This window comes from Myxine glutinosa, chromosome 2, assembly GCF_964187855.1.
Source record: "Myxine glutinosa chromosome 2, kmMyxGlut1.1, whole genome shotgun sequence".
NCBI classification, from domain to species: domain Eukaryota; kingdom Metazoa; phylum Chordata; class Myxini; order Myxiniformes; family Myxinidae; genus Myxine; species Myxine glutinosa.
In genome coordinates, this window is record NC_136262.1 from 7384135 (window position 1) to 7409962 (window position 25828).

The 25828-nt window shown below is 43.9% G+C and overlaps 1 protein-coding gene across 1 annotated transcript in view; it reads right to left on the reverse strand.

Annotated features, from left to right (window-relative positions):
- Window positions 1-280: 280 nt before the first annotated feature.
- LOC137422075 (solute carrier family 12 member 2-like) overlaps window positions 281-25828 on the reverse strand; it is a 222851-nt gene continuing 197303 nt past the window's right edge. The window contains exons 24-26 of the mRNA XM_078772946.1: window positions 25124-25331; window positions 18206-18273; window positions 281-719 (exon numbers count right to left, since the gene is read on the reverse strand). Coding sequence (XP_078629072.1) covers window positions 584-719; window positions 18206-18273; window positions 25124-25331 — 412 coding nt within the window. The 3' untranslated portion in view covers window positions 281-583. The remainder of the gene's footprint in view (window positions 720-18205; window positions 18274-25123; window positions 25332-25828) is intronic.

Here is a 25828-nt window from a genome sequence, read left to right on the forward strand (position 1 = left end):
AATCGGCGTTCGTAGTTGCCGATTCGCAACCTGCTAAGTACAAAGTTATTCATGTGCGGCAGCCGCAGGTCCGGTAAGCTCGGGAGGGAACAAGGGTTAACCCCCTCGTAGTAAACCCGAACCCCGACCCGTAACACCTTTGGTGTTCAGGAGCGGGATTCTTGTCCGAGCACCGTAACAATATATATATATATATTATATATATATTATATATATATATATATATATATATATATATATATATATATATATATATATATATATAAAATTACACACAATGCAGCATTTCTATATTTTACTTTGGTTCATTGTGTGTTGTGTAAATTCTGTACATTCATGTATAGATTGTGTGCACATACAAAAAGCGTGCATTCATTTAACTTACAAGCCTCTGAATTAATTCGAGTAAAACGTTTGTCAAAGCAAGACGAGAAAATCAAAGCAAAACCCATCACTAGCTAATCAACACTTAACTCGACTTGGTTACAGTCAACCTAACTACGGTGACGCATCCTTCATCGCACCGGTCGTTAACATGGAGGAATGACGACAAGACGTTATGTCGGTCGATGATGAGACAGCACTAAGAGTAGAAGGTGAGGACACTCTGCTGATTTCCACGAATGAGTAGAGTTGGGGGAAGATCACGAGAAAGTGCCTCGAGCCAAGCCATGTACAAGGGATTCGGTACGGCACCTTTGCGTGCCACTGGCAAGGTACTGCACACACACACACACACACACACACACACACACACACACACACACACACCAGTACAGATTGAGTGTGCTGTGATATTTACATTACATTTAGCTGAGGCTCATCGAAGACGAGAGCATTTTCAATTTACACAAGATGCCAACTTTTAATAACGATTTAAAGAATTGATAAATATTTCACGTCCTTTGTTTTCACCATTGTAGACGAGGTTGCAATGATCACATATCAAAGCATATATATATATATATATATATATATATATATATATATATATATATATATATATATATATATATATATATATATATATATATATATATATACAGTCGTGGCTAAAAAATATTTGCACCCTTGCAGTTTTTTCAAATAATGCACCATTTCTTCCAGAAAATTGTTGAAATAAAAAAATATTTTGGTATCCACATTTGTATTTCTTTGGTTTGCAGTGGAACAAAACAAAAAAAGGTGAAAAAATACTAAATCTTAGCTTATTCCACACACAAATCTTAAAATGGCCCGGACAATATTATTGGCACCTTTTAGAAGTTGTTATAAATAATTGGATTTCAACCAGGTGATTCTCCTTTACTCTGGAATTGAACTCACCTGTAGTGAGTTGCAGGTGCCTGCAATATAAAAATCACTCATTCAACCAGTTTGAATAGAGAAAAGGAGTCATTCTGCTGTTTTGTGTCACTGTGTGCACCGAAGTAAGCGCAGAGAAAAGAAAGAAAACCAGAGAATTGTCTGAGGAGGTCAGACACAAAATTGTAGCCAAGCATTAACAATCTCAAGGCTACAAGTTCATCTCCAGAGACCTTGGTGTTCCCGTGTCCACCGTACACAATGTTATCAGGAAGTTTAAGACCCATGGCACTGAAGCCAACCTCCCTGGACATGGCCGCAAGAGAAAACTTGATAGAAGATAGCAGCGAAGGATCGTTTGAATGGTGGACAAAGCACCTCGATCAACTGCCAAACAGATTCAAGCTGAGCTTCAGACACAAGGTGCAACAGCTTCACCTCGCACCATCCGTCTTCAACTCACTGAAAGGGGGTTCTGTGGTAGGAGACCCAGGAGGACCCCACTGCTGAGAAAGCCCGACGAGTTTACCAAAACACCTGAACAAGCCAAAATCCTTCTGGGAGAATGTCCTGCGGACAGATGAGACCAAATTAGAGCTTTTTGGTAAAGCACATCATCTCTATGTTTACAGAAAACAAAATGGAGCCTTCAAAGAAAAGAACACCTTCCCTACAGTCAAACATGGAGTTGGTTCAGTGATGTTTTGGGGTTGCTGTGCTGCCTCTGGCACTGGGTACCTTGAATGTGTGCATGGCATCATGAAATCAGGAGATTACCAAGGCATTTTGGAGCGGAATGTTCAACCCAGTGTCAGAAAGCTGGGTCTCCGTCGAAGGTCATGGGTCTTGCAGCAGGTCAATGACCCCAAACACACTTCAAAAAGCACCCAGGAATGGTTCAAGACAAAATGCTGGACTGTTCTGAAGTGGCCAGCAATGAGTCCAGATCTAAATCTCATAGAACACCTGTGGGGAGATCTGAAAACAGCAGTTGGGAGAAGGTACCCTTCAAATCTGGGAGAACTGGAGCAGTTTTCACAAGAAGAGTGGGACAAACTGCCAGTCGAGAGGTGTAGGAAGCTCATTCATGGCTATAGGAAGGGCTTGAATGCAGTTATTTTGTCCAAAGGCCGTGCTACCAAATATTAAGTCTACGGTGTTTTGTCACACCTAGCTTGGCTTCACGCTCTTGAAACCAAAGCTTTCAGAATCATTGGAATCTCCCGCGATGATGAAGCTAACTCCGAGGGCCTTTCACTCACTCACCGCAGGCAGGTTGGTGGTCTATCTGTCTTCTACCGACTCCTCTCCGGCCTAGCTCCCCCAGCTCTATCTGTGCTCTGTCCCCCCAAATATTCCTGCAGGTCGCAGGGTACAAGATCTGCCAGTAACCCTCTTATGGTTAAACTGCCAAAATCAAGACTCTCTATTCACCTTCACTCCTTCATTCCTCTTTTCTCGCACCTCTGGAACAAACTCCCTCACTCTCTTCAATCCTACTCCTCCCTCCAAGTCTTAAAACAGCTGTTCGCCACAATCTCTTATCTTCCCCCATCCAAAACCTTGATCTTTTCTACCCCCGATAATTCACCCCAGATCTACTTTTTTGAAATACCGACTTCTTTCCTGGAGGTCCTTGCAGTGTCCATGTTGTTTTTTTTCAAACCATCACGTCATTTCAAACCAGCTTTTCAAACCGTCACTAATGCTGTTTATAACATTAAACAAAGACTTTGGAGGAATCCCGACATCCATGAGGTAAGTTTTACTTTCAGAACTGAGCGAAGATCTACTGTAATATATATACCCCACAAGGGTTGGAGGTGTGCTCATTTACCAAGCTGCTAGCTAGCGCTTGCCAAGCCAGCCGTTCCTTAACGGTTTTGAATGGAGTGCTTGCTCGAATGCTTAAACCACTTGGTGATCTCTCCACAAGAAACTTGGTAAAAGAACACACCCAATGTTCTTGAGACCCGACCATAGAGAGACTGTAATCTATATACCCCAAAGATGAATGACCTTTCCTGCCGCTCTTGAAGTGAGCGGGTGTTTACGCTGTAATGACATCATATACGTAATGACGTAGCATGACGGCTGGACACAAAACTTCCGCGACTTTAATATACAGACTTGGCATTTAATATGGAATATTTTTTTTTTCTTGACTTGGGTTTACTTTCTTAACTCAGTATATCAATCTGGTGAGTTTCTTTTACACTTTGGTGATTTATTTCTTAAAAGAACCATGTCACTGATTGTCTGTCGCAGCAAGAAGTCAACAACACGATTATATCACAGCTGGCGTGGCAAAATGTACGGACATGTGCATTTGATGATTCGCTTCACAGTCGGGTATACAAGGGTTGTTGCGTTCTGTATTAGTGGAAAACAACTGCTGCACATCTCCAAAAGTTATTGCCGCTTCCTCTGGAGATGGTCCGTCAACTCGACAATGCTGTTTGTCATGGAGTGGTGGCTTTACGAAATTACGGCATGAAACAGCGTGCTATTGCTTGGCAGTATGGCATCACTCAAGGTCAGGTGTCAAAGATCCTGAAACGAAATGCTCAGAGGGGTGTCCCTACTCCAATACCGAGGCCAGGACGTCCCCGCAGAACCACAAGGAGGGATGATCGCCAGCTGCACCGGTTAGTCCGCAATGGCCGTACCAAGTCAGCTAATCGGCTTAGGGCTGAGTGGCAGCAACTGACAAATGTGCCTGTATCCAGAAGGCTAGTCAACCAACGACTGATTCAAGCAGGCTATCGTGCCAGGCGTCCCCTAAGAAAGCCATGCCTGACCAGACAACACCGCCAGTGTCGATTGCAGTGGGCCAGAGAGCACCGTCAATGGCAGCCAGGACACTGGAATCACGTGATCTTCAGTGACGAGTCTAGATTTCTGGTCTATCGTCAAGATGGCCACGTCCGATTGCGCAGACAAGTGCATGAAGCCTACAACAAAGATTGTATAGTCCAAGCTGGAGGTGGTGGGGTGACCATTTGGGCTGCTTTTCATGCAGGGGGAAAAACTGACCTGGTTGTTCTGAATGGAAACCTGAACCAGTTCAAGTACAGGGCCATTCTGGAAGAAACATTGCTTCCATTTGCTCGTGCAGCCTTTCGAGGAAACTTTGTCTTCCAAGATGACAATGCACAGCCTCATCGTGCTCGCATGATCCAACACTTTCTTGCTGACCGTGGTGTAGAGCATATGGAGTGGCCTGCCATGTCCCCGGATATGAATCCGATAGAGAAGTTGTGGGCAGAATTAACGCGTCAAATCAACCACTTGGACCAGCAGCCGACCTATGTGCGTGAATTGCAGCAGGCTATTGTCACTGCATGGCAAGCGATTCCTGTCCAAACCTTGGCAAATCTCGTGAACAGCATGCCTCAACGTGTACGTGCTCTCCTGAATGCTCGTGGGGGTTACACGAAGTACTGAACTGTAATTTTACTGTCCGTAATCCCAGTCGTAATTTAACTTTTGTTTTTGTTAAAAAAAAATTGGGCTAATGTGCAAAATAAAGAGATAATTCTGGAAAACGTACAGAAGTTTAACACAGTAATGTCCATGAATTGAGTTCGATATCAGTTTACATCACTTTCAAGGATCAATTTATTTGTTTCGAAATGTCAAATGTGGTTTTTGTTTCTTTTAAAGGTCACATTAACAAAATCTAGAATAATTTCAACATAATTCCAATGAACTTTTGGTTCCAAGACATCTTGAAAAGTAAGTTCACCCCCACAAAAAAAATATTCCATATTAAATGCCAAGTCTGTATATAAGATAAATATTTAACCTCCAGTAACGCTTGCAGTTACTACAAAGGGATTAGTGTTACGATTAGATTTACTATGATAATAACGTTACGTTATTATTACGAAAATTATATATATTTTAAACCGAGGTGAATTCCCTACTTCCGTGGTTACACCGCTTCAATCCATCAACTTTCCATTCTCGACATTGGGATTAAAGTGTTATGGTTATATTTACTATAATATTATTATTATTATTTCGAAAACGATACTACTGAAACGATACCACTGTATTAAGAAACCTGGGTTTAATTTGTCTGAAGCAGACAGTGAGTCATGACGCCCAAGGCATATACATACCGGAAGAGACGTAACGCCAATGCTTTCGATATTTGATGGTCATTTTAACAATCGGTTTGTTTGTGTTTCACACTGAATGAAAAATGTAAAGGTAGAACATGACGAATGCGATATATGACAGGTTCGAGGATATGTTCGGCATGAACAGCATATAAATCAAAATGGCAGTGCGTGGAGAGTCAGCCGCAGCACCGCCGTAATGACATCAGACGTAATCACATCACCCTGTCATGTGACCAGATACTCAGCTCTGATTGGTATACGTTTGAGGGGACATACATACAGATGGACGGACAAACACTGTTCTAGACGGCTTTGCCCGATGGGCTCCGCCGTTAAAAAAAAAAAGCCATTTCTTTTTATTTTCTGATTTAAAAGGATATATTAAGTTATGAATCAAAAACAAAGTTCTGTAATATTAACAGTGAAATAAAGAATTGTGGAGACCAAATACTTTTGTGAATTTCAACTTATTTTTAGGGAAAATTGTGAGTTATTTGAAAAAGTGCAAGGGTGCCAATATTTTTGGCCACGACTGTATATATATATATTCGCTATATATATATATACAGTCACATGAAAAAGTAAGTACACCCCATGTAAAGTTTTGACTTTTTCAACATACTTCAACATACAGCTATTTGATCTTCATTTCAACAATATTGATAGATAAAGGTGATATAATATAACAAATATCATGAAACATTTACATATTGTAGTCCATTGTATAATTTAAATAAACATAAATGCAAATTTCACATGTGGAAAAAGTAAGTACACCCCTACATTTATCACTACTTCAAATAGGGGAGACCAGAGGATAGGGGAGGACCCCGTAACAGAAATCTTCCCCCCCTCAAGAAAGAAAGTTTGAACATAGGGAAAACTTTCGTTGTAGGCAAAATTCTTTACACAAACAAAAGTAAGCTCACCCCCAAATCATCAAGTCCTGTGAGCAACAACAATCCATATTTCCCAAAAATAAAGCAACAAAATTGTACACAACCCACAGAGATTTCCAAAGTTAATTCCCTCTGGACAAAGCATCAGCAACGACATTGTCCCAGCCCTTTACGTGCTCAATTTCCAAGTTGAACTCCTGCAAAACCAACTCCATCTCATCAACCTCGGATTTTTGTGTTTCACTTTTTTGAATGAAGGTTAAGGGGTTGATCAAAAATCCAAAGTTAAGCAACTCGATAGCACTTTTTCCGGGAGGCCAAGCCGAGTATTCACTACATGGACGCCTTTAGGAATGTGGAGTTCACGGTTAGTCTGGGGAGGAAAGTTCACTACATGGACGCCTTCAGGAATGTGGAGTTCACGGTTAGTCCGTGCAGGAAAGTTCACTACCTGGACGCCTTTAGGAACGTGGCGTTCACGGTTAGTCCATGTAGGAATCTGGGCTCGGCGGCTCCGCCGCATTCAGTGCTTCAACTTCTCTGGACTCCTAATAATTACGGTGGGACCACTTGTCACAGTAGTCACCTGACTGGCGGTCTCCTTCTCGGCCAGTGCTCTGATAATCCTTCCTTCGAGAGCTGTCATAACTCTGGAAGCCCCCATACTAATATCAATTACGGCCACCACCACTACTACTCCGTGGTCCTCTTCTGTAGCCCCCTCGACCCCTAGGAAATGCCTTCCCTACTGTGATGGTCCGACCCTCCAACTCCTGGCTATTCAGATCCTTTTCTGCCTCTCTGGCGTCCTTGGAGTTTTCAAACGTGACAAAGCCAAACCCTCTTGACCTTCGTGTCTCCCTGTCTTTTATCAGCAGCACTTCCAAAAGCGGTCCATACTTGCTGAAGGCAGACTCCAAAACATCTTCCTTTGTTTTGAAGTTCAGTACCCCTACAAATAACTTGCTAAACTTGTCGCCATCCCTAACTGGTGTGGTTATTTTCCCTACTGGGCTTTTTAACAACCATCGGGTTACCATAAACTTGATCACCGGCCAAATCATTCCCGATAACCACCGATAGTCCCTCTACAGGAAGCGTGGCTTGTAAACCGACGGTGACCGGTCCTGACACCAAATCGGACTCCAAATGGATGACATGAAGTGGAGCACTAACACAGCCACCAATCCCCTGTAAACAAACACTATCCCCAGTTGCCGTCTCCTCGGACCATGGCAAGATGCCTTCCAGCTTTAAAGATTGATGTGCTCCTGTGTCCCTCAATACCCTAACAGGTTTCTGGGTAGTCGGGTCTCCATCGAGTGACACAAACCCCTTTGAAATAAATGGTTGGTAACCCTTTTGGGGGCGATTTCTCACACTGGCCATTGCATTCGGAGTTGTACTAGTCGACCTCCGCTCCTGACTTTCCGTTCCCAGAGCATGACAGTGGGACATCAAGTGTCCAGGTTTATGGCAAAAGGCGCAAGTAGGCCCGGAGGGGAACCCCGTGGTCTGCCTCGAGCCCCCCGGAATATAAGTCTGTCTTGGGCCCATAGTCTTCTGATTTCGAAAAGTTGTGGTATCAGAGTTGTCCCCATAATCATCTCGAGGCCACCCCCATGCCTTGTCGTTCTCCGCACCGGATGTCCCATAGCTCCCCTGTTTAAGTCAAGGCGAGGAGTTCATTCTGTGGAACCCCATCCTGTGTGTTAAGGCATAGTCATCTGCCATGGTTGCTGCGTCATACAACTTTGGTACTTTCCTTTCCTCCAGATGTATTTTAATGTCCTCGTGGACACACTGTTGGAATTCCTCCACCAGGATCAATTGTCGCAATAGTTCGAAGTCTTTCCCCACTCCTTTTGAATCACACCACCTATCAAACATGGTTTCCTTCACTCTGGCAAATTCCACATGGGTCTCACTCTCCCTCCTCCTGGCACCCCGGAATTTTTGCCGGTAAGCTTCCGGGACCAATTCATAGGCTTTGAGAATGTTTTTCTTCAATACCTCATAATCTGCACATTGGTCAATCGGTAAAGCCAAATAAATCTCTTGAGCTTTACCCACCAGAACACTTTGCACCAGTATGGACCAGTATTCCTCAGGCCAGTTTAACAGTCGAGCAACTTTCTCAAAGTGTGGAAAAAACTTGGCTACCTCCTTTTCATTGAAGGGTGGAACCAGCCTCACATGTCTGCCTACATCCCAGGTGTTCTGACCAGGTGTCAAACCAGTCGGCATGGATGGTACCTCTCCCCGTTCTTTCCATACACCCAGCTCCTTGAGTTTAATTTCCTGCTGAAGGACCATTTCACGTTCCCTTGACTCCCTTTCAGCTTTTCTCTCCTCTGTTTTTTTTCCCTCTAACCTTTCCTGGAGTTCTCGTTCCTCTGCTTTTAATCTTTCCTGGAGTCGTCGTTCCTCTGCTTTTATTCTTTCCTGGAGTTCTCGCTCCACTCTCCTTTCCTCTGCTTGTTTCTCTTCTCTTCTCTCTTCTGCTTTCCTTTCCTCTGCTTTTTCCTTTTCCTGGCTCCGTAATTGCATCTCCAGTTTCCGGAACTCCAAATTTTCTTGCTCTTCTGGTAACCACTCCCAGGCTACCTCTTCCCATGTTCCTAATCCCACCATAGATTGTATCACCACTGTCTGCAACTCTGCCTTCTTCATATTAGTTCGGACCTCCATGTTAAAATGTTTGGCCAATTTCAAGAGGTCAGATTTTACTAATGCTCTGAACTGTGCTTCACTAGGGGTCACTGTAAACTTCCCTGCATCAAACTCCACGGTGACTACTGTTAACACCTGTTAACCTTCACACAAAAATCAAAAAAAATTAATATATTTTTTTTGTGTGTTTTTGGGAAAAATTTGGGAATGTTGGAAAAGTTCCAAACTTGGGAATTCTGGGAATGTTAGGGAATTCTTTCCCGGACTAAATTTTGGAATTTTCAGATCCCGGACGAGCCCTCAATTTCTGTTACGGGGTCCTCCCCTATCATCTGGTCTCGGTAAACCTCCGAACCCCGAGGAAGTCCCCGGCAGAAAGATGTGTTGTCCTTGGTTGAAAACAAGCCAATCAATAACGAGTCCACACCAAGGGTTACGAACAAACCACAATATATTATAAACCCCACACAGGAATCACGACCCCAATTAGTACAGCCCTTCACCATGTAATTCCTATCTACAGGTGGCACCACCTTATCGAGTCCCTTAACCCCCAAACTCATGGCCCTTTCCCCAATGTCTCTGTACTCCTCCCAGGTGACGTCGATTCGCTCCAGCGATCGTGGAATCACTTTCCGATTCCAATCAGGAGAGGCGTAGCCGATCGAACCAACCCACAGGTCACGTGGTCCAATCCCCCGCACGATAGCGGTAGAATGGGAAACCTCCCAAAGCTGATTTCTGGTATGTACACGGTTGCGGTTCAATCCGCGAGTCTCCTCAATAACCCTCCAAAAGCCACTGTCTAGTACCGCCGTCCCTGGCAAGACACCGCAGAATAACGCCCGGCCGACGCGACACAAAAACCTTGTCACTGCCGGTTGTGCGCGTGGCGAAGATGGCGGACGGCTTTCTCTCGCCCCCGGGTTTGGAGGTAAGGATACTCGGCAACCTCAGTGAGGATACCCGACTACGCAGGCTCCGCAGCAATCCGGCGATCTCCTATCGCGCGGACTTCTTTTCACGGAGGCAAAGTTCCCTTGTACTGTGCGTTTGACTGCTCGGTCCGGAGCTGCAATCAGAAACGTCCGCTTACGATCTTCCGCCGCTTCTTCTTCATCCCCTCCTCATCTCTTCTGGGTCACGATCCGATTTCCGGCCACATTTTGCCAGGAGCGTTTTTAACCCTTTTAACCACAATAAGCATTATCTAGAATCAACCATGATAACAAGAACCACCATAATTAAGGCTGGTATCCGTAACAATATATATATATATATATATATATATATATACAGTGGGGAGAACAAGTATTTGATACACTGCCGATTTTGCAGGTTTTCCCACTTACAAAGCACGTAAAGGTCTGTAATTTTCATCATAGGTACACTTCAACTGTGGAAGACGGAATCTAAAACAAAAATCCTGAAAATCACATTGTATGATTTTTAAGTAATTAATTTGCATTTTATTGCATGAAATAAGTATTTGATCACCTACCAACCAGTAAGAATTCCGGCTCTCACAGACCTGTTAGTTTTTTCTTTAAGAAGCCCTCCCATTCTCCACTCATTACCTGTATTAACTGCACCTGTTTGAACTCGTTATCTGCATAAAAGACGTCTCCAGACCGTCTCCGACCACAAAGACCGCAAAGACCGACCGCAAAGCCGTCTCCAGACCTGTCCACACTCAATCAGACTCCAACCTCTCCACAATGGGCAAGACCAGAGAGCTGTCTAAGGACATCAGGGACAAATTTGTAGACTTGCACAAGGCTGGGATGGGCTACAGGACAATAGGCAAGCAGCTTGGTGAGAAGGCAACAACTGTTGGCGCAATTATTAGAAAATGGAAGAAGTTCAAGATGACAGTCAATCTCCCTCGGTCTGGGGCTCCATGCAAGATCTCACCTCGTGGAGCCTCAATTATCATGAGAAAGGTGAGGGATCAGCCCAGAACTACACGGCAGGACCTGGTCAATGACCTGAAGAGAGCTGGGACCACAGTATCAAAGAAAACCATAAGTAACACACTACGCCGTCATGGATTAAAATCCTGCAGCGCACGCAAGGTCCCTCTGCTCAAGCCAGCGCATGTCCAGGCCCGTCTGAAGTTTGCCAATGACCATCTGGATGATCCAGAGGAGGAATGGGAGAAGGTCATGTGGTCTGATGAGACCAAAATAGAGCTTTTTGGTTTAAACTCCACTCGCCGTGTTTGGAGGAAGAAGAAGGATGAGTACAACCCCAAGAACACCATCCCAACCGTGAAGCATGGAGGTGGAAACATCATTCTTTGGGGATGCTTTTCTGCAAAGGGGACAGGACGACTGCACCGTATTGAGGGGAGGATGGATGGGGCCATGTATCGCGAGATCTTGGCCAACAATCTCCTTCCCTCAATAAGAGCATTGAAGATGGGGCGTGGCTGGGTCTTCCAGCATGACAACGACCCGAAACACACAGCCAGGGCAACTAAGGAGTGGCTCCGTACGAAGCATCTCAAGGTCCTGGAGTGGCCTAGCCAGTCTCCAGACTTGAACCCAATAGAAAATCTTTGGAGGGAGCTGAAAGTCTGTGTTGCGCAGCGACAGCCCCGAAACCTGAAGGATCTGGTGAAGATCTGTATGGAGGAGTGGGCCAAAATCCCTGCTGCAGTGTGTGCAAACCTGGTTAAGAACTACAGGAAACGTCTGATCTCTGTAATTGCAAACAAAGGTTTCTGTACCAAATATTAAGTTCTGTTTTTCTGATGTATCAAATACTTATTTCATGCAATAAAATGCAAATTAATTACTTAAAAATCATACAATGTGATTTTCAGGATTTTTGTTTTAGATTCCGTCTTCCACAGTTGAAGTGTACCTATGATAAAAATTACAGACCTTGTCGTGCTTTGTAAGTGGGAAAACCTGCAAAATCGGCAGTGTATCAAATACTTGTGCTCCCCACTGTATATATATATATATATATATATATATATATATATATATATATATATATATATATATATATATATATATATATATATATATATATATATATATATATATATATATATATATATATATATTATATATATATATATATATATATATATTATATATTATATATATTATATATATAATATATATTATATATATATATATCATATATATATATATATATATATATATATATATATATATATATATATATATATATATATATATATTGTCGCGCGATCCGTTCCGGTTAATACCAGGGCTCGCGAATGACCAAACGGCTTTAATGGAGGCGACAATCAAACACGAATTCGGCTATAAGAGCACGGGAGGAGGAAGTGAAGAAGAAGAAGAAGTGTAAGCGCATACCTATAGCGTACCGACGGCAGCTCCGATCCTGCAGGGGAAAGTAACTCAACGAACACGGGAGGTAAAATGTACAAAGATAATGATTTATTTCAAACCCAAGACAATGAAATGCGACGGAAGATAAATAATTTTCCTAAATCGGGATTCCGCACACCGACTTCCAAATACGAGACAAAGGAATGAATTACATCAAATAACTGTCCCGTCGTGTAATGTTCTGTGGGGTGCGCGGCCTTATCTGTCAGTAGTCTGCAGTGTGTCGTCTGGAATCGTTTCGGCTCGTGCCGCGAAGAAACCTCTGTCCGCCTTGCTCGCGCGCTCTGCTAGGCCCCGAGCGCACGCCGCCAGGTAGGCCCCGACCTCGTCTGCTCAGCGGCACGCCTCGCTCCCAGCCCGTCTGCCGCACGTGAGATCCCACTCGCTCCGAGCACCACGACGAACCAGCTAAGAGCGCCGAGAGATCTCCAAGAGCAAAGCCCGAATGGTCCAGACAAAAAGAGAGTGAAGCACGACGGGTCCAGCGCATAGGCAAAAAGATGGCGAATAGCGATCTCCAACACGAAGGGGTCCAGCACCAAGAGCGAAAATGTCGTCCAGCGAGTCCTTTTGTCACCTCACGTGTGATGTCAATTCTGGCGCGTTCCCAATCAGAGCCTCGTCTCTCAACCTCTCGAATATTCTGACTGCACTGGTGCCCTCCCATTGGCCAAGTCCTTCCCGCCCTGTGGTGTTGCTCGCCCCTCCCCCCTGGCCAATCAACAGTCCTCCTGGGCAAGGCTCCCAGCCTTGCTCGATGCTTGGTCGCCCATGGTAGCGTACTGCGCAGCTGCTGTCTGCTTGTCTTCCAAAGTCTTATTGTAATGGAGGGGAATTATTAAATGTGTGCTCTCAGGGATCTATCTAGTGTCTATGTGAGTGTATATTGCCATAAGGGACACAGGTTTGGCAACAGAGGGGACGACGAACAAAGGAATCTTATCCATAATCCCTGTACTACTTAGCACGCCCGGCCCCCTCGTGGTGGGGACACCAATACAGCTTAAACCGACATACGGCTAACCATAGAACTTATTACAGGTAGAGTCCCTATCACGACAGTCGAGTACCTACCTATACAGATCTACCTGGATCTAGATATTCCTTTATCCCCCCCCCCCCCCCCCCCCCCCGACATAACAATATATATGTATGTGTGTATATATATATATATATATATTTGCATGGCTACAATACTGGGTACACGTTTACACAGATGAAATGGTGGTGGGTCGTGTGTGTGCAGCCACCCAGCTGCTGGTTGCATCATTTTCTGTGAGCGCGTATGCCGCTGATGCAATGCCTCTCTATAACCAGTTATCTGGTACTCATTTTGCCGACCTCGGAAGGATGACAGGCGGAGTCAGCCCTGTTACACTCGTGGGGTGGATTGTTTAATGATGGTACACTCATGGGGCTGGGCTTGGAATGACGAGAAGCTGTGATCGTTGGGGTGTACCTTATGTGAAATTCTGGGCCAGCTGTGAAACCAGATTTGCTCCTTTCTTTCTTCCTCCCCTATCGACTTTATTTTTTTATTCTTTTGTTAAAAGAAAAACAAAGATCTTCCTTATCGACTTTCTCCCTCCCACCGGAGCTCTACATAATTGAATAGAGAAAGAACCTTTGGGAAGAAAGAAAGAAGAGGAGAGGGAGGAGGAAGAAGAGTGCGTCGGATCGGGGGAGAAAGGCGAAAACCGAACGCAGCACGTACAGTGCAAGTTTTGATGAGAAACTCGGCCTGTGTGAGCTTCTTGTGGATTTTTTATTAATCTCTCTGAGGGCTCCATGTCGGTGCAGGAGAGATTTGGGTGGAGGAGGATTTTCTCGGTGCACGTGGGATCGATCGTCAGGAAGTGGGAGAGGGAGCCAGATGCTTGTGCTCCACATCAAGTTTCGTCTGAGGAGGCTGGAGGCAACGTGCGGCTTCATGGTCTTGCAGGAACTGCTCTGGGCAAGTCGTTCATGGAGTTTGAAGACACCCACTGAGAAAGAGAAGAGTGGAGGGGAGGCTCCACCCTCGGGACATGTGGCTGGGGCGAGGCAGCCAGGACGCCATCTGAAACAGGCCTGAATTCCCCTCCTCTCCCCTCCCCTCCCCACCCATCCCCTTCCCTCCTCCCCTCCCCACCCATCCCCTTCCCTCCTCCCCTCCCAGTTTTATTTTACCTTTTATTTCCTTTATATCCTGGCGAATATTTCTTTGTTATTTTGCTGCGCTCTCCCTCCCCTTTGGGATTAGCTAGGGGTAAACGGGTGGGTCGTTTAATTGTCTTGTCTGTTTTGTCTTGGCGCCTGTCTGTCCTTTAATTACTTGATCTTTGCTGCTGCATATCAGCGGGATTTCTTTTCCTTGTGATTTCTCTTTTCCTTGGTGTTGTACCCTGTGTTTTTTCTTGATTTTGAGAAAAGTATTTGCATTTATTCCCCTGTTTTGAATTTGCATTGCATTTTTGAGTTGGCATACTGTGTGTTGAAGATTGGGGGGGGTGGGGGGGGGGTGTAAAATTGCATCAGCATTTGGATGGTAGCTTCGCTCGGTCACTTCTGACTGCTCATACGGCGCGACCCGCCCACGGGGAACGTATTGGTCTCCCGAGCACATCGATTAGGATCTCCAGAGCAATAGGCAGTACCCCCGAGCCCTTCACACAAGGGCCAGGTCGTAACAGCCCCACCTGGTGTTAATTCAACAGGATTCTAACTCAGGACCTTATGGATTTATTAGAAGCCACCTTTATTTAATAATTATAAATTTCCCATAATTATGGATTAATTAGAAGCAATCTTTACTCAATAATTTTTAATTTCCCGTAAGTATGGATTAATTTGAAGCAACTTCTGCATAATTTGTCTCCGAGGATCATTTCTGTGGTTCAGGAGGGAGCAGACAGACAGTATTAACCGATTAAATACACTGTATAGAATATTGTGAAATTCCAAAATCATCATATTTCTTAACAGCAAATATTGTTTTGAAAAAAATTTGGGAGCGTTCGAAGCAGCATTCTTTTACTTTATACACCGCCCAGGTTCAATGTTTGGTCTGAATGAAAAAATAATAATTTCCCCTTAGGTTTGGATGAATTTGAAGGAACTTTTACTTCATAATTTTTCTCTCCGAGGATCGTTTCTGTGTTTCAGGGTTTCTTCCCCCATCCAGGATGGGACACAGCATTAGCCTATTTATATATGATATATACTCGTATATATGTGTGTATATATATATATATATATATATTATATATATACATATATATATATATGCTCTCTTTTGTGATAGTTGCAACCTGCTCTACATTGGTGAAACCAAACGATGTTTGGCTGACAGAGTGGCCAAACATTTAAGATCTATACATTTAAACACAACAGGTATGCAAGTAGCAGCGCATTTTAACCTTGCTAATCATACCAAGGATAATTTACAGGTGTGTTTTATTAAGGTGTGCTCCAGTGATTTGTATTGAAAACGCTTAGAGGAGAAAGTAGTCTTTCAGCTTGGTAATACTATCAGCAGCTTGATAAGTGCCAAGTTGTTGAAATGTCTTCATTGATCACCCTCGAGTTATTTTCCAGGCAGATTCAGTAAAACGTACTGGAATAGTCTCCACAATTTTCATTTCTTTCCACTTCCTTACGTCGGCGACCAAGATGGCCACCAACAGAGTCACGTGTGCTGGAGAACAGAGGTTTATTGTTAAGTTCCTCGTGAAGAAGAACATCAAATTAATGGGAGACTGTCCACACAATTTGATGATCAAAATGTTGTGACTCATCAATCTGCCCGGAATTGGCAAGAATATAATTTTACACCTGACCAGTTTAGTTGCAGACAACTTTCATGTAACATGTGTCACGTCCATTGTACGAAGTTGTTTTTTCGACAAACCTGGTGTTAGTGTTGAACAAAACTGTTCGGTGTCAATGCGTATCGACGTAAATTGAAATATTGTTGTCTCTACTGTATGCATTGTTGGTCTCATTAATATCTCTACCAGATAGTGTCGTCTGATTGTTGTTGTCCATGGTCACCGTTTGATGTTCTTTGCATTATGGAAATTGTGATATGAAACGACCAATCACACTCTGACAATACTGTTACAGGTGTTTCGTGTGCTTTGTTGTTAAATATTGCAAAACATGAAAACACAGGTATTGCCAGAGGGTGCCACCTTAATGTATATAAAAATATCATTAGATAGACTTCCTGAATACCAAGGTTGGGAAGGTGCTAACACTTAGGAGGTACATGTTATCCCATTTCATTCAATACAGACATGACTTGTCATAACAGATGTCAGATTCAGAGTAAATTCTTTCTCCACTTCCTGATAGCCTTCCCCACTTCCTGATACCCTTCTCCACTTCCTGATACCCTTCTCCACTTCCTGATACCCTTTCTTCACTTCCTGATACCCTTCTCCACTTCCTGATACCCTTTCTTCACTTCCTGATACCCTTCCCCACTTCCTGATACCCTTTCCCACTTCCTGATACCCTTCTCCACTTCCTGATACCCTTCTCCACTTCCTGATACCCTTTCTTCACTTCCTGATACCCTTCCCCACTTCCTGATACCCTTTCCCACTTCCTGATACCCTTCCCCACTTCCTGATACCCTTACCACTTCCTGATACCCTTCCCCACTTCCTGATACCCTTCCCCACTTCCTGATACCCTTTCCCACTTCCTGATACCCTTTCCCACTTCCTGATATCCTTTCTTCACTTCCTGATACCCTTCCCCACTTCCTGATACCCTTCCTCACTTCCTGATACCCTTCCTCACTTCCTGATACCCTTTCTTCACTTCCTGATACCCTTTCTTCACTTTCTGATACCCTTCTCCACTTCCTGATACCCTTTCCCACTTCCTGATACCCTTCTTCACTTCCTGATACCCTTCCCCACTTCCTGATACCCTTCCCCACTTCCTGATACCCTTTCCCACTTCCTGATACCCTTCTCCACTTCCTGATACCCTTTCCCACTTCCTGATACCCTTCTTCACTTTCTGATACCCTTCCCCACTTCCTGATACCCTTCCCCACTTCCTGATACCCTTCCCCACTTCCTGATACCCTTACCACTTCCTGATACCCTTCCCCACTTCCTGATACCCTTCCCCACTTCCTGATACCCTTTCCCACTTCCTGATACCCTTTCCCACTTCCTGATACCCTTTCTTCACTTCCTGATACCCTTCCCCACTTCCTGATACGCTTCCTCACTTCCTGATACCCTTTCTTCACTTCCTGATACCCTTTCTTCACTTCCTGATACCCTTCTCCACTTCCTGATACCCTTTCCCACTTCCTGATACCCTTTCTTCACTTCCTGATACCCTTCCCCACTTCCTGATACCCTTTCTTCACTTTCTGATACCCTTCCCCACTTCCTGATACCCTTCTCCACTTCCTGATACCCTTTCCCACTTCCTGATACCCTTTCCCACTTCCTGATACCCTTCCCCACTTCCTGATACCCTTCTCCACTTCCTGATACCCTTTCCCACTTCCTGATACCCTTTCCCACTTCCTGATACCCTTCTCCACTTCCTGATACCCTTCCCCACTTCCTGATACCCTTTCCCACTTCCTGATACCCTTCTCCACTTCCTGATACCCTTTCCCACTTCCTGATACCCTTCTTCACTTCCTGATACCCTTCCCCACTTCCTGGTACCCTTCCCCACTTCCTGATACCCTTCTCCACTTCCACCCATCCTCCCAACCCTGCACCCATCCCCACCCCTCATCCCCTACCCCCACTCCTTTCTCCAACGAAACCTCTTCTCCGTAACTTACATGACGATGAGAGAAGCATCACGAGAGTGTTGGTGTAGTAGCTCGTTTAGTCGTATTTGACGATAAGTCTAGGAGAGAGAAAATTGTGCATCCATGAGAATATTTAGCAGACAGGTAACAGGGAATGCATCGCTTGGTTAACTAGAACGACATTCTCTGACGTCACGACGTCAACCGACACGCCTCCGCCCACATTATTACATAATTATACATATTTGTACCAAGTTTGATTTAAATCCATTCAGCTAGTGTCAAGTATTACATTTTTTATCTGACATGACCTCTGACCTCACCAAAATCACCTCAATTCTCACATTTGATGCCAAAATATATCACCTTGCATCATAATATATAATTATACCAAGTTTGTTCAAAATCGCATCACTGGTTCATCAGTTGGCACGGCAACATAATTTTTACTTAACATGACCTTTGGCCTTCGACCTCGTGACCCCAAAAATCTAATCATTTCATCTTTACCTCATTATACATACCTGCACCAGGTTTGACTGAGATCCCTTCAGCCGTTCTCCAGTTATCACGTTAACGAAAAGCTATCACGGATGGAAGGACGGACGGACAACCTGATAACATAATGCCTCTGGCGACTTCGTCAACGGAGGAATAAAAAAAAGAAAAGTCTGAGTTTTGTAATTTATACAAGGATTGAGTCAACATGCTCGTGTTGTATCCACATTGTATGATCATTGTTTTTATTCACTAATCCATCACACTAACTTCACTCCTCTGCTCACCTTCACTCCTTCATTCCCCTTTTCTCCCGCCTCCGGAATAAACTCCCTCACTCCCTTCAATCCCACTCCTCCCTCCAGGTCTTTAAAACAGCTGTTCACCACCATCTCTTATCTTCCCCAATCCAAAACCTTGATCTCTTCTACCCCCGTTAGAACACCGCAAATCCACCTCTTTCAATCCCCAACTTCTTTCCTGAAATTCCTAGGAGTGAAATTCCTAGTAGGGTTCATTTGCTTTACACCATGTACCCCTCCCTCCTCCCCAGCCCTCCGCCTTCCACAGATCCACCGACATCTTTGTTCTCTTCTGTTGTTGTGCATGTTTGCATCCCTCTCTCTCCCTCCCTCTTGTCTCCCTCTCCCTTCATTGCATGTTTTATGTGCCTATGCATGTTTTCATGTCCACTGTGTTAGCTCTTACACGAGCCTCTAACAACTGTACAAAAGCGGATACTAAAAATACTGGCTCACACTGTACAAAAACGGATACTAAAAATACTGGCTCACACTGTACAAAAACGGATACTAAAAATACTGGCTCACACTGTACAAAAACGGATACTAAAAATACTGGCTCACACTGTACAAAAACGGATACTAAAAATACTGGCTCACACTGTACAAAAACGGATACTAAAAATACTGGCTCACTCTGTACAAAAGCGGCTACCAAAAATACTGGCTTACACTACAAAAACGGATACTAAAAATACTGGCTCACTCTGTACAAAAACGGCTACCAAAAATACTGGCTTACACTACAAAAACGGATACTAAAAATACTGGCTCACACTGTACAAAAACGGATACTAAAAATACTGGCTCACACTGTACAAAAACGGATACTAAAAATACTGGCTCACACTGTACAAAAACGGATACTAAAAATATTGGCTCACACTGTACAAAAGCGGCTACTAAAAATACTGGCTCACTCTGTACAAAAACGGCTACCAAAAATACTGGCTTACACTACAAAAACGGATACTAAAAATACTGGCTCACACTGTACAAAAACGGATAGTAAAATACTGGCTCACACTGTACAAAAGCGGCTACTAAAAATACTGGCTCACACTGTACAAAAGCGGATACTAAAAATACTGGCTCACACTGTACAAAACCAGATACTAAAAATACTGGCTCACTGTACAAAAGCGGATACTAAAAATACTGGCTCACACTGTACAAAAGCAGATACTAAAAAGACCGGCACACACTGTACAAAAGTCGATACTAAAAATACTGGCTCACACTACAAAACGGATACTAAAATTACTGGCTCACACTGTACAAAAGCGGATACTAAAAAGACCGGCACACACTGTACAAAAGCCGATACTAAAAATACTGGCTCACACTGTACAAAACGGATACTAAAAATACTGGCTCACACTGTACAAAACGGATACTAAAAATACTGGCTCACACTGTACAAAACCAGATACTAAAAATACTGGCTCACACTGTACAAAAGCGGATACTAAAAAGACCGGCACACACTGTACAAAAGCCGATACTAAAAATACTGGCTCACACTGTACAAAACGGATACTAAAAATACTGGCTCACACTGTACAAAAGCGGATACTAAAAAGACCGGCACACACTGTACAAAAGCGGATACTAAAAATACTGGCTCACACTGTACAAAAGTGGATACTAAAAATACTGGCTCACACTGTACAAAAGCGGATACTAAAAATACTGGCTCACACTGTACAAAAGCAGATACTAAAAATACTGGCTCACACTGTACAAAACGGATACTAAAAATACCGGCTCACACTGTACAAAAGCAGATACTAAAAATACTGGCTCACACTGTACAAAAGCAGATACTAAAAATACTGGCTCACACTGTACAAAACGGATACTAAAAATACTGGCTCACACTGTACAAAAGCAGATACTAAAAATATTGGCTCACACTGTACAAAAACGGATACTAAAAATACCGGCTAACACCTTTGACACCATCGATCACACCATCCTCCTCACCCGACTTGAAACCACCTTTAACATTACCGGCACTGCCCTCTCTTGGATTAAATCATACCTCTCTGACAGATGCCAGTTCATCTCCATCAATAACTGCAAATCCCCCACTGCTCCCCTCCCCCAAGGTGTCCCCCAAGGTTCAGTTCTTGGCCCCCTCCTCTTCATCCTGTACCTGTCCCCCCTCGGTCACTTAATCCGCCGTCATGGTCTCCAATTCCACTGCTTCGCCGATGACATCCAGCTTTTCATCTCCACCAAGTCCATCTCCACCACCACCCACTCTATCCTGACAAACTGCATCACTGAAATAAAATCCTGGCTTCAAATCAACTTCCTCAAGCTTAACTGTGATAAATCTGAAATAATCATCATTGGCCCAAAAACGCTCACCAAGTCCACCCATAACTTTGCCCTCAACATTGACGGTTTCCCAGTATCCACCTCCCCTCACATCCGGAATCTTGGCATCATCTTTGACCAAACCCTCTCCTTCGACAAATACACTAAACAGATCACAAAGACAGCCTTCTTTCACCTGAAAAACATCGCCCGTCTCCGTCCATCCCTCTCCTCCACGGCTGCAGAAACCCTCATCCACGCCTTCATCACTTCCCGTCTGGACTACTGCAATAGCCTCCTCTATGGTTCACCCTCAACAATCACCAATAAACTCCAATACATTCAGAACTCCGCTGCCCGTCTACTCACCCATTCCCGGACCCGTGACCACATCACCCCCGTCCTTTACAAGCTTCACTGGCTCCCCATCTCCCAGAGAATCCAGTACAAAATCCTCCTCTTGACCTACAAAGCCCTCCATAACCTGGCCCCATCCTACCTGGCTGACCTCCTCTCCAGACACACTCCCACCCGCAACCTCCGCTCTGCTGGTACCAACCTCCTGACCCCCCCATCCGGACCAAATTTAGATCCTGGGGGGACAGGGCCTTCTCCATCGCTGCTCCCACCCTCTGGAACTCGCTACCTCACACCATCAGAGACTCCTCCTCACTCACCACATTCAAAACATCACTCAAGACCCACCTGTTCAACACTGCATTCAACATTTAACCCACAGCATCTATCCCCTGACTATCTCCTCTCCTTCTCCCTCCTTTGTGCTTTGAATATTTCCCTATTGATTCTTCTTTTTTTGCAATTGTTTTTATGTTTTGCTATGCATTATGTTTTGCACTCTGTCAAAGCGTCTTTGGGCTTCCTGAAAAGCGCTATATAAAATGAATGCATTATTATTATTATTATTAACACTGTACAAAACGGATACTAAAAATACTGGCTCACACTGTACAAAAGCAGATACTAAAAATACTGGCTCACACTGTACAAAACCAGATACTAAAAATACTGGCTCACACTGTACAAAAACGGATACTAAAAATACTGGCTCACACTGTACAAAACCAGATACTAAAAATATTGGCTTACACTGTACAAAACCAGATACTAAAAATACTGGCTCGCACTGTACAAAACCAGATACTAAAAAGACTGGCTCACACTGTACAAAAGCGGATACTAAAAATACTGGCTCACTCTGTACAAAAGCAGATACTAAAAATACTGGCTCACACTGTACAAAAACGGATACTAAAAATACTGGTTCACACTGTACAAAAGCGGATACTAAAAATACTGGCTCACACTGTACAAAAGCGGATAATAAAAATACCGGCTCACACTACAAAAGTGGATAATAAAGATACCCGCTCACTGTACAAAAGCGGATACTAAAAAGACCGGCTGACACTGTACAAAAGCGGATACAAAAAATACTGGCTGACACTGTACAAAAGCAGATACTAAAAATACTGGCTCACACTGTACAAAAACGGATACTAAAAATACCGGCTCACACTGTACAAAAGCGGATACTAAAAATACTGGCTCACACTGTACAAAAGCGGATGCTAAAAATACTGGCTCACACTAGAAAAGTGGACACTAAAAATACCGGCTCACACTGTACAAAACAGATACTAAAAAGACCGGCTCACACTGTACAAAAGTGGACACTAAAAATACCGGCTAACCCTGTGCAAAACGGATACTAAAAATACTGGCTCACACTGTACAAAAGTGGATACCAAAAATACCGGCTCACACTGTACAAAAACGGATACTAAAAATATTGGCTCACACTGTGCAAAAGCAGATACTAAAAATACCGGCTAACACTGTACAAAAGGTGATATGTGGTGTTATTGTGTGATGTGTGTTGTTGTGCCTCAAATGGTGAAAATCAAAATCCTAAGGTAATCCCCCATTATGTTTCACCTTTAAAAGTGATAGTTCTGCAATTAACAAACCTTATTTCAAACAGGATAAAATGCAATTACAAAATGAAGTCTCTCCCAGCAATCGATATGATTTTAGATCTGCATGTTTACATTGTGACAAGCAATACCTCATCACCTCATCAATCATATTCCTTCAGGTCGCACAAGATCTGCCTGCAACCCTCTTATGGTTAAACTGCCAAAATCTAGTCTCTCTGCTCACCTTCACTCCTTCATTCCCCTTTTCTCCCGCCTCTGGAACAAACTCCCTCACTCTCTTCAATCCCACTCCTCCCTCCAGGTCTTTAAAACAGCTGTTCACCACCATCTCTTATCTTCCCCCATCCAAAACCTTGATCTTTTCTACCCCCGCTAATTCACCCCAGATACACTTTTGTGAAATACCAACTTCCTTCCTGGAAGTCCTTGCAGTGTCCTTGTATATTATACTTCTCCCACCTCTGCCCAAGCCCTCTCCCTCCCACAGGTCTCCCAATGTTCCTGCTCTCAAATGTTGTGTTTGTGTCCTTTCCCCCTCTCTCCCCATCTTGTCTACCGCTCCCCTTATTATATGTTTTATGTGTCGGTTTGACTTTTTGTGTGGTTAATGTTAGCTCTTTCACGAGCCTCGATCTTGTATTAAAAATAAAAAATAAAATAAAAATAACCTCATCACCATCAAGCCACACCTCATCACCATCAAGCCACACCTCATCACCATCAAGCAATACCTCATCACCATCAAGCCACACCTCATCACCATCAAGCCACACCTCATCACCATCAAGCAATACCTCATCACCATCAAGCCACACCTCATCACCATCAAGCCACACCTCATCACCATCAAGCCACACCTCATCACTATCAAGCCACACCTCATCACCATCAAACAATATCTCATCACCATCAAGCCACACCTCATCACCATCAAGCCACAGCTCATCACCATCAAACAATACCTCATCACCATCAAGCCACACCTCATCACCATCAAGCCGCACCTCATCACCATCAAGCCACACCTCATCACCATCAAGGCACACCTCATCACCATCAAGCCGCACCTCATCACCATCAAGCCACACCTCATCACCATCAAGCCACACCTCATCACCATCAAGCCACACCTCATCACCATCAAGCCACACCTCATCACCATCAAGCCACACCTCATCACCATCAAGCCACACCTCATCACCATCAAACAATATATCATCACCATCAAGCCACACCTCATCACCATCAAGCCACACCTCATCACCATCTAGCCACACCTCATCACCATCAAGCCACACCTCATCACCATCAAGCCACACCTCATCACCATCTAGCCACACCTCATCACCATCTAGCCACACCTCATCACCATCTAGCCACACCACATCACCATCAAGCCACACCTCATCACCATCTAGCCACACCTCATCACCATCTAGCCACACCACATCACCATCTAGCCACACCTCATCACCATCTAGCCACACCTCATCACCATCTAGCCACACCTCATCACCATCTAGCCACACCTCATCACCATCAAGCCACACCTCATCACCATCAAGCCACACCTCATCACCATCAAGCCACACCTCATCATCACAATGATAAACGTAACATCGAGTAGGCATTTTATTATTACACCCATTCCTTGAATCTTTGAAAATGTCAAAACGAGGCGCTTTCTTCCCAAACTTCTAATCATGTGACTTTTGTTTGATCAGTAGTCCTTACGAGCCAGATATTCGGCACAATTCCTTTCGGGATTCGGATTTATATCCTGTCCTGTCTTGTATTTCCTAACCTTATTCACAAAAATACACAAGGTCCCTTTCACGTGGAGAAAGACAATTAACCCCATTCACCTTATCATGGTAGGTTTCCAGACTATCTTCAGATATTAGTTCAGGATCTTCTTCATTTTCAAAGTACTTGTTTGTCCTTCTCTCTTCTTCTTCAGTATTTACAGTTCCTCCATTGCTGTTGCTACATCTCAGATTCCCTTCATTTTCGACATCTTCATCCTCCTCTGGCTCTTGAAATGGCTTGATCAGCTCCTCAAAAGCATGGACACTGCAAAATATTTTATGGTCAGGTGCAACATCTCATTTATCATCAAAATTAAACATTAAAACCAATTAATTAAGCTCACTATAAAGACATCATTTGGAACCTTTTTATCTATCAGCAGAATATATTTAATTAAAAACGACCAATGTATGTATACACACACACACACACACACACACACACACACACACACACACACACACACACACACACAGAACTTTGAGATAGAATTGTGAGGAGACATAGATCTGGGGAAGGATATAAAACAATTCCTAGAGTGTTGAAAGTTCCCAAGAGCAAAGAGAGCTCCTTCATTAGGAAATGGAAAGAATATGGAACGACACAGACCCTTCCTAGAGCTGGCCGTCCAACCAAACTGAGCAACCGGGCAACAAGGACCTTGGTAAAGGAGGTGACCAAGAACCCAAGGACCACTCTGACAGAACTACAGAGTTCCTTGGCTGAGATGGGAGAACCTGCCGGAAGGACAAGAGTCTCTG